The sequence below is a fragment of the Camponotus vicinus genome, unplaced genomic scaffold, assembly GCF_025532165.1.
Source record: "Camponotus vicinus isolate PSW18456_S1 unplaced genomic scaffold, iyCamVici1.0 SCAF_8, whole genome shotgun sequence".
Lineage (NCBI taxonomy): Eukaryota > Metazoa > Arthropoda > Insecta > Hymenoptera > Formicidae > Camponotus > Camponotus vicinus.
The window spans coordinates 16,870,760-16,884,301 of NW_028141980.1; the positions used below are offsets into that span (position 1 = coordinate 16,870,760).

General features: G+C 26.6%; 4 protein-coding genes across 11 annotated transcripts in view; 3 read left to right on the plus strand and 1 right to left on the minus strand.

The window, feature by feature from the left end:
- Slob (Slowpoke binding protein) overlaps positions 1–13,542 on the minus strand; it is a 357,719-nt gene that overhangs the window by 286,923 nt on the left and 57,254 nt on the right. The window lies entirely within an intron of this gene.
- On the plus strand, positions 1,416–4,490 carry LOC145976134 (uncharacterized). The gene is made up of 9 exons (XM_083107107.1): positions 1,416–1,624; positions 2,018–2,137; positions 2,274–2,391; positions 2,520–2,784; positions 2,861–2,989; positions 3,049–3,139; positions 3,315–3,460; positions 3,635–3,767; positions 4,437–4,490. The coding sequence occupies exons 1-9, from the start codon at positions 1,481–1,483 to the stop codon at positions 4,488–4,490; spliced, it is 1,200 nt and encodes a 399-aa protein (XP_082963233.1). The 5' UTR covers positions 1,416–1,480.
- LOC145976148 (uncharacterized) lies at positions 6,095–9,028 on the plus strand (the record flags this gene model as incomplete). The annotated part of the gene is made up of 9 exons (XM_083107123.1): positions 6,095–6,256; positions 6,580–6,699; positions 6,836–6,953; positions 7,082–7,346; positions 7,436–7,552; positions 7,610–7,700; positions 7,874–8,019; positions 8,198–8,330; positions 8,975–9,028. Coding segments are annotated over 9 exons (1,206 nt in total), but the record flags the coding sequence as incomplete, so codon positions are not given.
- On the plus strand, positions 11,765–12,746 carry LOC145976415 (uncharacterized). The gene is made up of 4 exons (XM_083107471.1): positions 11,765–12,063; positions 12,153–12,269; positions 12,333–12,423; positions 12,597–12,746. The coding sequence occupies exons 1-4, from the start codon at positions 11,765–11,767 to the stop codon at positions 12,744–12,746; spliced, it is 657 nt and encodes a 218-aa protein (XP_082963597.1).

Sequence of the window (13,542 nt, forward strand, 5' to 3'; positions counted from 1 at the left end):
ATAAACCAATGGTGTTTACAGTAAATTGTGAAAACATGTACTATTTACCTATAAGAAATTAATAATACACATATCATAGGGAGTAAGACATATTAACATTTGCATCATCATAAACTAACGCCACCGAGCGCAACAGTAATTCCGTCAAGATATAAGATTCCTCCAGAGGTATTTTATGACAAATATAAACATCCATCGATGTATTATTGTATAAGTGTGTGTAATGACGCGAATGTGTGAAATAAGATTATGTACAAAACTAAAAAAAAGACAAGATTTTCAATATTAAAACTACAAAAAATATAGAAAATCCTGAATTATAGTTATAAAGATCTTACAGTCTTTTGTCGATAATAATTTTATAATTGATAAGTCGATGCATGATGAATCGAATGTTCCTTTCTAAAGTGAAATAACTCTTACACACGCAAGGATAAAAAAACACGTGAGAAATCGTGTCACCGTGTCACTGGAAAAGAAATAACTACGCTTGCGCAAACTTCGATCGGGAAGTTACCCCTCATTTATATTCTTCATATATGTGAAACAAATACTTGTTAAATTTCTTTCCACGTGAAATCAAACGTTTAATCATCTCTTCTTTGATAAAATTGTTAAATAATAAAAACTTTATTTTTATTATTCTGTATTGTTAATTTACACTGAATTGCGTAATTCAAAATTATTATAAAATTATTATAAAATATTTTTTATACCAATCAAAATGAAAAAAAAAATTCGCAGGTGACAAAAATACAAGTAGAAAGCAATAAAAATAATTGATGATACGAATATTAAATGCAATATCATGTTATAAAAATATCATGTTATAAATTTTTAAGATAGGAAAAACCTTAGCATGTAACTTATTTTTTTGTATTCCTTGCTTGTAATTCTTTCTAACATTATTATTATTTCAATGAGTAATTAAAAATATGAAAAATAATAATTAATGATAACAAATGATAATTACACGATTTTCGATTTGTGGAATTCACTGTTTGGAAATAAGAAAGCATTTTTTATCACATTATTATTTGTATCTATTAATATGTTGATGTTTTACATGGAACAACTGATGCTCTGGTGGATAGACCGTCTCTTACAAGTGCAAGCGCTAGACTAAAGCGAGTTGATAATACATCGCTGCAAAGTGCCGAATGCGCATGTGCAATTTAGTGAAGAGAAATAAAGAGAAATTCTTTCATGGAATTATTCTTTATGGGAAATAAACATGTGTTATATTTCCGCCAACATCAAAATCGATTACTTAATTATACACTCCATCGCGAGGAAAGGTGTATATAACGATGATATTACGCTGCATTTACATGAAATCAAGCAATTCGCATTAGAATTTATAATAGTAAAATGCAGCTATAGCACAATTGGCTAATCTAAGAGAAATTAGCTGATCGAAGGGAATACACAAACTAATATTTTTACTTCGCATTAAATTTATTTTGATGTTCGCGGAGAGATGATCTGGATCGACTGTTTATATATCAACATTAATCGAATTCTGCTACTCTCGGTTGGTTTATGGCCTTATCAGCAATCGAAACTCGTTGCATTTCAATTAATCCTGTTTTTTGCTATTTTGACAACCTGTGTTATATTTCAGGTACGTCTATATTTTTAATTGTACGAATGAACAAATCATTTACTGTTAGTTTTATTTATTGTAATTTTTCATTTTGGTTGCAAACATATTATTGTAATTATTTTCTTTTTACACATTCTTTCATTCTTTAACGTTAAATACATACACATATACATACATACATACATATATATATATATATATATATATATATATATATATATACACATATATATTTATATTTATATATATTGGGAATATTGAGAATAAATTTATATATATATATATATATATATATATATATATATATATATATATATATATATATAAAATTTAGGACTTGTAATTTCTAATCAAATTAAAAATAATAATAATTTTAATACAAATAATAGAATATAAAATTATTATTTGCAGTTTACAACATTTTTAACTTCAAAATGTACTCCGGATCTTTTGATCGATGTTTTTTCTTCTGCATTACTTTACATTACTTTTGTTATTAAATACAGTTTGTTTAGAATTAACATTAATATTGTAAGTAGACCGATATTTTCCATAACACATTAGTGTGAGTACACAAACAAACATTTCATAAAGATAAATTTTTTCATAATATGAATATATCCCTTCTCTAAATTTAACAAAAATAATACCGTATAAAAAATGATAGGTGAAATATTTGTTGGAGCAACTACAGAAGATCTATAATCAATTAACGGACGAAAATGAAATTTGTATTATAAGAAAGTATGGCAATAATGGAAAACGTTACACGGTTGGATTAATACGTAAGACAACTATTTTCAACTTTCATTAAATGTTAAGTATATATGTTTTGTTTCAAATCAATTAGTAAATTTTTGCAATAAGTTTTTTCACATAGTGTGTGTATTATTGATTATTAAACGTTCTATAGTGATTGTCATATTAATTTCACCCGTTCCACTTTTGTATCCATTCTGGCTGTACTTTCTCGACACTCCATTAACTATAAATGACTCTCGACTACGTTTTCCGCTTCCGCATGATACTGAGTACTTTGTCGATCAAAAAAAATATTTTTATTGGATTTTATTGCATGCAAACGTGGCTCTATTAATAGGAATAGTTATAATATTAGCGACAGGAACTATACTTGTAGTCTACCAACAGTATGCCTGCGGAATGTTTCGAATCGCCAGGTAAGAAGATAAATGCAGAAACTATGAATTTTTGAAAACATGAAGATTTAAGAGAAATATATAATTATGAAAAAAGAATCGCTTGCAGTTATCGTATCGAACAATCACTAGCAGTCGATATGTCACGAAAAGGCAGTCTGCGAAACAAGAATTTGATTTACAAGAAATTAATTCGTGCCGTGGATATGCATCGCCAAGCCATGAGGTGAATATTTAATGAATAATACATGGAAATATGCGTAATGCTCTCTTCTTCTTTCAAAGATTTTCAGACTCATCTGTATCCAAATTTAAAGTAATGATCACTTTTATGATAGTAGTCGTAGTGATTAATACAAGTCTCAATCTTTTTCGAGTAAGTCTTAAATTCTCTCTCAAAAGAGTACATTTATGAACTTTATCATGGAATCAGTTATTCTCGAATTTTCCAATAACTATTAAATTTTCACCCATTATTCTGTTTAATTCGAAATTCCGTTTGAAATTAATGCTCAGCTGTTACTAAAATTATTATTACACTCGCACTTTAGATTTCTCAGATGCTGTCATTGGAATGTGATGTCAAGAAACTTTTATTTCCTTTAATACGTGTGATAATTTACATGTTCTACATGTTTATAGGAAATTATGTTGCGCAAAAAGTTATGGATCACAATAATGATGTGTTTGCTACTGTGTAAGGAAAATACCATACAATCATATACACTCATACGTTCTGCCAATTATAAAAATAGAATTAAAATTATACTGTAATTCAAAAATCGAACATAATGTGTTTGTGGAACATAAAAGTAATTATCGAATTTTTTTATTCATCTCCAATCAAATTAATTTGTCATCAATTATGTAGATACAATATTCGGTGGTATACAACTTCTTTAAACGTACAGAAGATGATACTATTCCTATTACAAAGAAGTACCAAGGTTTACTCTTTAAATATTGCTGGATTGTTCGTGGGATCATTAGAAAGTGTAGCTATGGTAAGAGATACGTATATTAGAATATATAGTATGTTCGTTTTAAGTGTATAAAATATGTTATATATTTTTTTAATAATAGAATGAAATAGAGTTATGAATAGACTTATGAAACAGAATTATAAAAAAGTGTTTGCAATAAGACTCACTTTGTTTAAGAAGATTTATATATAATAACTATGTACATTTATATAATGAATATATATAGAAATTTTTAATTATTTCTTTTGATGTTATGACAGTTTTATTTTTGAAATCGAATAACATATGCATTTTATTTCAATTTCATACAGTTTTATGGGAAAGTTGATAACGTGCAATAAAGTGAGATTTTCACAGTCGTTAGAGATATTATCATTTGTATTGTTTTTATGTACATGAGAGGAGAAACAAAATATCTCTCATAAAAAAGTGTTCATGAATCTTAATTTTAAATACTGTTAAAAATTATTTATTCTATCATTATATAGATCTTCTTAAACAAAATAACTAACATTCTTTTTAATTATCATTCTCTTTAACAAACATTTTTCTATAACATTAATTATTTAAAAGAATAATTGAATATATATATTTAAACTAAACATGGTTTATTATGAAGAAAATATATGTATTTATTTATTAAATAAAGCAAGTAGCATGAAAAACGAGAAAATATAAATCTCATTACAGTTGTTAAGTACCATAATGTCGTACTTCACTGTACTTTACTCTACGCGGATGTAACACAAAATGTGTAATTAGTTAATCCAATAATAATAGTGGAAATAGTTAATTAATTAACACAAACGATATTAATTATTATTAAAAAAGTGGCTTAATTGGCCGTTGAATAACACTGTAATAGATGTTAGTAAGGAAACAGAAAAGTATATAAACCAATGATATTTACAGTAAATTGTGAAAACATGTACTTTTTACCTATAAGAAATTAATAATACACACATCATAGGGAGACATAACATGCATCATCGTAAACTAACGCGCGCAAGTAATTCCGTCAAGATATAAGATTCCTTGTTTAGAGGTATTCTATGACAAATATAAATATCCATCGATGTATTATTGTATAAATGCGTGTAATGCCGCGAATGTGTGAAATAAGATTATTTACAAAATAAAAGACAAAATTTGCACAATATTGAACGATACAAAAAATATAGAAAGTCCCGAATTATAACTATAAAGCTCTTACAGTTTTGCCGATAATAATTTTATAATTGATAAGTCGATGCATGATGAATCGAATGTTCCTTTCTAAAGTAAAATAACTCTTACACATGCAAGGATAAAAAAACACGTGAGAAATCGTGTCACCGTGTCACTGAAAAAGAAATAACTACGCTTGCGCAAACTTCGATCGGGAAGTTACCCCTCATTCATATTCTTCACATATGTGAAACAAAATACTTGTCAAATTCAAATCATTTCTTTCCACGTGAAATCAATCGTTTAATCATCCCTTCTTTGATAAAATTTTTAAATTATAAAAGCTTTGTCTCTATTATTCTGTATTATTAATTTACATTGAATTGCGTAATTCAAAATTATTATAAAATTATTATAAAATATTTTTATACTAACCAAAATTTAAAAAAAAATTCGCAGATGACAAAAATACAAGTAGAAAGAAATAAAAATAATTGATGATACGAGTATTATATCATGCAATACCATTTTATAAATTTTTAAGATAGGAAAAACCTTAGCATGTAACTTATTTTTGTATTTCTCGCTTGTAATTCTTTCTAACATTATTATTTCACTGATTAAAAATATGAAAAATATAAACGAATAATAACAAATGATAATTACACGATTTTCGATTAGTCGAAGTTCACAGTTTGGAAATAAGAAAGCATTTTTTATTACATTATTATTTGTATCTATTAATATGTCGATGTTTTAAATGGAACAACTGATGCTCTGGTGGATAGACCGTCACTTACAAGTGCAAGCACTAGACTAAAGCGGGTTGATAATACATCGTTGCAAAGTGTCAAATGCGCATGTGCGATTTAATGAAGAGAAATAAAGAGAAATTCTTTCATAGAGTTATTATTTATAGGAAATAAACATGTGTTACATTTCCGCCAACATCAAAATCGATTACTTAATTATACACTCCATCGCGAGGAAAGGTGTATATAATATACATGTTTCTTCAAAATGATCTCACGATGATATTACGCTGCATTTACATGAAATCAACCAATTTTCATTAGAATTTAAAATAGTAAAATAAAACTATAGCACAATTGGCCAATCTAAGAGAAATTGGCTGATCGAAGGGAATCAACAAACTAATATTTTTTTCGCATTAAATTTATTCTGATGTTCGCGGAGAGATGATCTGGATCGACTGTTTATATATCAGCATTAATCGAATTCTGCTACTCTCGGTTGGTTTATGGCCTTATCAACAATCGAAACTCGTTGCATTTCAATTAATCCTGTTTTCTGCTATTTTGACAACTTGTATTATATTTCAGGTACGTCTATATTTTTAATTGTACGAATAAACAAATAATTTACTGTTAGTTTTATTTATTTTTATAATTTTTCATTTTGGTTAAAAACATATTATTGTAATTATTTTCTTTCTACATTCTTTTATTATTAACATTGAATACATACATACATACATACATACATACATACATACATATATATATATATATATATATATATATATATAAGAAATTACAAGTCCTAAATTATATATATATAATTTAGGACTTGTAATTTCTAATCATATTAAAAATAATAATAATTTTAATACAAATAATAGAATATAAAATAATTTTATTTGCAGTTTACAACACTTTTAACTTCAAAATGTACTCCGGATCTTTTGATCGATGTTTTTTCTTCTGCATTATTTTACATTATTTTTGTTATCAAATACAGTTGGTTTAAAATTAACATTAATATTGTAAGTAAACAGAAATTTTGCATAGCACATTCGTGTGAGTACACAAACAAATATTTCACGAAAATAAATTTTATCATAATATGAATATATCTCTTCTCTAAATTTAATAAAAGTAATACCGTATAAAAAACGATAGGTAAAATATTTGTTGGAGCAACTGCAGAAGACCTATAATCAATTAACAAACGAAAATGAAATTTGTATTATAAGAAAGTATGGCAACTATGGAAAACGTTACACGATTGGATTAATACGTAAGACAAATGTTTTTGACTTTCGTTAAATGTTAAGAATATATGTTTTGGTTGAAAGCAATTAGTAAATTTTTGTAGTAAATTTGTTCACATAGTGCATGTGTTATTGATCATTAAACGTTCTATAGTGATTGTCATATTAGTTATACCCGTTCCACTTTTGTATCCATTCTGGCTATACTTTCTCGATACTCCATTAACTATAAACGACTCTCGATCACGTTTTCCGCTTCCACATGATACTGAGTACTTTGTCGATCAAAAAAAATACTTCTATTGGATTTTATTGCATGCAAACGCAGCTCTATTAATAGGAATAGTTACAATATTAGCGACAGGAGCTATACTTATAGTCTACCTACAGTATGCCTGTGGAATGTTTCGAATTGCCAGGTAAGAAGATAAAATGCAGAAACTATGAATTTTTGAAAATATGAAGATTTAAGAGAAATATATAATTATGGAAAAAGAATCGCTTGCAGTTATCGTATCGAACAATCACTGGCAGTTGATATTTCACGAAAAGGCAGTCTACAAAACAAGAATTTGATTTACAAGAAATTGATTCGTGCCGTGGATATGCATCGCCAAGCCATGAGGTGAATATTTAATGAATAATACATAGATATATGCGTAATGATCTCTTTTTTTCAAAGATTCTCAGACTCATCCATATCCAGATTTAAAGTAATGTTCTCCTTTATGATAGCAGTCGGAGTGATAAGTACAAGTCTCAATCTCTTTCGAGTAAGTCTTAAAGTTTCTCTTAAAAGTACATTTATAAACATTATCGTGGAATCAGTTACTATCGAATTTTTCAATAACTATTAAATTTTCGCTGATTATTCTGTGTGATTCGAAATTCCATTTGAAATTAATGCTCAGCTCTTACTAATTTTATTATTACACTTGCATTTTAGATTTCTCAGATACTGTCATTCGGATATGATGTCAAGAAACTTTTATTTCCTTTAATACGTGTGATAATTTTCATGTTCTACATGTTTATAGGAAATTATGTTGCGCAAAAAATTATAGATCATAATAATGTTGTGTTTGCCACTGCGTAAGGAAAATATCTATACCATACAATCATGTACGCGCACTCGTTTTGCCAGTTATAAAAATAGAATTATGATTATACTATAATTAAAAAATAACGAATATAATGTGCGTGTGGAATACAAAAGTAATTATCGAATTTTTTTATGCATCTCCAATCAAATTAATTTGTCGTTATGTAGATACAATATTCGGTGGTATACAACTTCTTTAAACGTACAGAAGATGATACTATTCCTATTGCAAAGAAGTACCAAGGTTTTCTCTTTAAATATTGCTGGATTGTTTGTGGGATCATTAGAGGGTGCAGCTATGGTAAGAGATACGTCAGAATATATAGTATGTTTGTTTTAAGTGTATAAAGTCTGTTATATTTTTTAAATAATAGTGTTATAAAATAGAGTATTTGGAATAAGACTCACTTTGTTTAAAAAGATTTATATAAGGACTATGTATATTTGTATATAATGAATATATATATAGAAATTTTTAATTCTTTTTTCATGCTATGACAGTTCTATTTTTAAAATCGGAGAATATATGCATTTTATTTTAATCTTATATAGTATTTTATGGGAAAGTCGATAACTTACAATAAAGTAAGATTTTCACTAGTCGTTAGAGATATTATCATTTATGTTGCTTTTATATAAAGGGAGAGACAAAATATATATTATAAAAAATTGTTTATGAATCTTAATTTTAAATATTGTTAAAAATTATTTATTATATCATTATATAAATCTTCTTAAGCAAAATAACTAATATTCTTTTTACTTATCATTCTGTTTAACAAACATTTTTTTATAACATTATTATTTAAAAGATTAATTGAATGTATACATTTAAACTAAACATGGTATATTATGACGAAAATGTATTTATTTATTGTAAAATATATTTATTTATTAAGTAAAACAAGTAGCATGAAAAACGAGAAAATATAAATCTCATTACAGTTGTTGAGTACCGAAATATCATACTTCACCGTTCTTTACTCGATGCAGACTTGATACTTGATGTATTAATTACTAATTTAATTGAATTAAAATAGTCAAAATAACTAGTGGTTGATCACAAATAATATTATTTATTATCCACTAAACACTAATGGATCGATAAATGAAACTGTAATCTAAGTATCTAATTGTTAAGGAAATAGGAAAGCATATAAAGCAATGTTGACAGGAAATTAAAAAAACATGTTTTTTTATCTTGTTATTATAACAATTCGTTATTGTAACAAATTAATAGCACCTAAACTATATGGAGCAAAACTGAAACACGTTAAAATATGTCATCATGAACTGACGAGTGCAACAGTAATTCCATCAAGATATAAGATTCCTTGTTCAGAGGTATTTTATGACAAATATAAACATCCATCGATGAATTATTGTATAAGTGTGTGTAATGTCGCGAATGTGTGAAATAAGATTATGTACAAAACTAAAAAAAAGAAGATTTTCAATATCGACCGCTACAAAAAATATAGAAAGTTCCGAATTATAGCGATAAAGCTCTTTCATATTTTGCCGATAATAATTTTACAATTGATAAGTCAATGCATAATGAATCAAATGTTGCTTTCCAAAGTGAAATAACTCTTATACGCGCAAGGATAAGGCACGTGAGAAACCGTGTCACTGGAAAAGAAATAATTACGCTTGCGCAAACTTCGATCGAGAAGATACCCCTCATTTATGTTATTCATATATGTGAAACAAATATTTATCAAATTTAAATCATTTCTTTCCACGTGAAATCAATCGTTTAATCATCTCTTCTTTAAAATTGTTAAATTATAAAAACTTTGTTTCCATTATTCTGTATTGTTAATTTACACTGAATTGCGTAATGCAAAATTATTATAAAATTATTATAAAATATTTTTTTATACTAACCAAAATTAAAGAAATTCACAGATGACAAAAATACAAGTAGAAAGCAATAAAAATATTTGATGATACAAATGTCAAATCATGCAAATGTCAAATCATGCAATATCATGTTATAAAAATATCATGTTATAAATTCTTAAGATAAGAAAATGTTAGCATGTAACTTTTTTTTGTATTTCTCGCTTCTAATTCTTTTTAACATTATTATTTCACTGATTGAAAATATGAAAAATAAAAACGAATAATAACAAATGATAATTACAATCACGATTTTCGATTTGTCAAAGTTCACTATTTGGAAATAAGAAAGCATTCTTTATTACATTATTATTTGTATCTATTAATATGTCGAAGTTTTAAATGGAACAACTAATGTTCTGGTGGATAGACCGTCACTTACAAGTGCAAGCACTAGACTAAAGCGAGTTAATAATACATCGTTGCAAAGTGTCAAATGCGCATGTGCGATTTATTTATAAGAGAAATGAAGAGAAATTCTTTTATGGAGTTATTATTTATGGGAAATGAACATGTGTTATATTTCCGCCAACATCAAAATCAATTATTTAATTATACATTCTATCGCGAGGAAAGGTGTATAATTCCACATGTTTCTTCAAAATGATTTCACGATGATATTACGCTACATTTATATGAAATCACGCAATTTGCATTAGAATTTATAATAGTAAAATAAAGTTATAGCACAATTGGTCAATCTAAGGGAAATTGGCTGATAGAAGGGAATGAACAAAACAATATTTTCTTTCGCGTTAAATTTATTTTGATGTTCGCGGAGAAATGATCTGGATCGACTGTTTATATATCAACATTAATCGAATTCTGCTACTCTCGGTTGGTTTATGGCCTTATCAGCAATCGAAACTCGTTGCATTTCAATTAATCCTGTTTTTTGCTATTTTGACAACCTGTGTTATATTTCAGGTACGTCTATATTTTTAATTGTACGAATGAACAAATCATTTACTGTTAGTTTTATTTATTGTAATTTTTCATTTTGGTTGCAAACATATTATTGTAATTATTTTCTTTTTACATTCTTTTATTCTTTAACGTTAAATACATACACATATACATACATACATATATATATATATATTTATATTTATATATATTGGAAATATTGAGAATAAATTTATATATATATGTATGTATGTATATGTGTATGTATTTAACGTTAAAGAATAAAAGAATGTAAAAAGAAAATAATTACAATAATATGTTTGCAACCAAAATGAAAAATTACAATAAATAAAACTAACAGTAAATGATTTGTTTAGGACTTGTAATTTCTAATCAAATTAAAAATAATAATAATATTAATACAAATAATAGAATATAAAATTATTATTTGCAGTTTACAACATTTTTAACTTCAAAATGTACTCCGGATCTTTTGATCGATGTTATCTCTTCTGCATCATTTTACATTATTTTTGTTATTAAATACAGTTGGTTTAGAATTAACATTAATATTGTAAGTAGATCGAAATTTTGCATAACACATTCGTGTGAGTACACAAACAAATATTTCACAAAAATAAATATTTTCATATAATATAAAGATATCTCTTCTCTAAATTTAATAAAAATAATACCTTATAAAAAATAATAGGTGAAATATTTGTTAGAGCAACTGCAGAAGACCTATAATCAATTAACGGACGAAAATGAAATTTGTATTATAAGAAAGTATGGCAAATATGGAAAACGTTACACGGTTGGATTAATACGTAAGATAACTGTTTTTGACTTTTGTTAAATGTTAAGTATATATGTTTTGGTTGAAAGCAATTAGTAGATTTTTGCAGTAAATCTTTTCACATAATGTGTGTATTATTGATTATTAAACGTTCTATAGTGATTGTCATATTAGCTATACCCATTCCACTTTTGTATCCATTCTGGTTGTACTTTCTCGATACTCCATTAACTATAAATGACTCTCGACCACGTTTTCCGCTTCCGCATGATACTGAATACTTTGTTGATCAAAAAAAATACTTCTATTGGATTTTATTGCATGCAAACGCAGCTCTATTAATAGGAATAGTTACAATATTAGCGTCAGGAACTATACTTATAGTCTATCAACAGTATGCCTGCGGAATGTTTCGAATCGCCAGGTAAGAAAATAAAATGCAGAAACTATGAATTTTTGAAAATATGAAGATTTAAGAGAAATATGTAATTATGGAAAAAGAATTGCTTACAGTTATCGTATCGAACAATCAGTGGCAGTCGATACTTCACAAAAAGGCAGTCTACGAAACAAAAATTTGATTTACAAAGAATTGATTCGTGCCGTGAATATGCATCGCGAAGCCATGAGGTAAATATTTAATGAATAATACATACCATAGATATATGCGTAATGCTCTCTTTTTTTTCAAAGATTCTCAGACTCATCCGTATCCAGATTTAAAGTAATGTTCTCCTTTATGATAGCAGTCGGAGTGATTAGTACAAGTCTCAATCTTTTTCGAGTAAGTCTTAAACTTTCTCTCAAAAGTACATTTATAAACTTTATCATGGAATCAGTTACTCTCGAATTTTCCAATAACTACTAAATTTTCGCTGATTATTCTGTCTAATTCGAAATTTCATTTGAAATTAATGCTCAGCTCTTACTAAAATTATTATTGCACTCACACTTTAGATTTCTCAGATGCTGTCATTCGGATATGATGTCAAGAAACTTTTATTTCCTTTAATACGGGTGATCACTTTCATGTGGTATATGTTTATAGGAAATTATGTTGCGCAAGAAGTTATGGATCATAATAATGATGTGTTTGCCACTGCGTAAGAAAAATATCTATATCATACAATCACGTACGCGCACTCGTTCTGCCAGTTATAAAAATAGAATTATGATTATACTATAATTCAAAGAATGAATATATGCGTGTGGTACACAAAAGTAATTATCAAATTTTTTTATTCATCTCCAATCAAATTAATTTATCATTATGTAGATACAATATTCGGTGGTATACAACTTCTTTAAACGTACAGAAGATGATACTATTCCTATTACAAAGAAGTACCAAGGTTTTCTCTCTAAATATTGCTGGATTGTTTGTGGGATCATTAGAGGGTGCAGCTATGGTAAGAGATACGTCAGAATATATAGTATGTTTGTTTTAAGTGTATAAAATCTGTTATATTTTTTTAATAATAGAATTATAAAAAAAGTATTTGGAATAAGACTTACTTTGTTCAAAAAGATTTATATAATGATTATATACATTTATATAATGAATATATATAGAAATTTTTAATTATTTCTTTTGATGTTATGACAGTTTTATTTTTAAAATCGAATAAAATATGCATTTCATTTCAATCTCGTACAGTATTTTATAGTAAAATCGATAATGTGCAATAAAGTGAGATTTTCACTAGTTATTATTGTTAGAGATATTATCATTTGCGTTGTTTTTATATGAGAGGAGAAACAAAATATCTCTTATAAAAAAGTGTTTATGAATCTTAATTTTAAATATTGTTAAAAATTATTTATTATATCATTATATAAATCTTCTTAAACAAAATAACTAATGTTCTTTTTAATTATCATTCTTTTTAACAAACATTTTTTT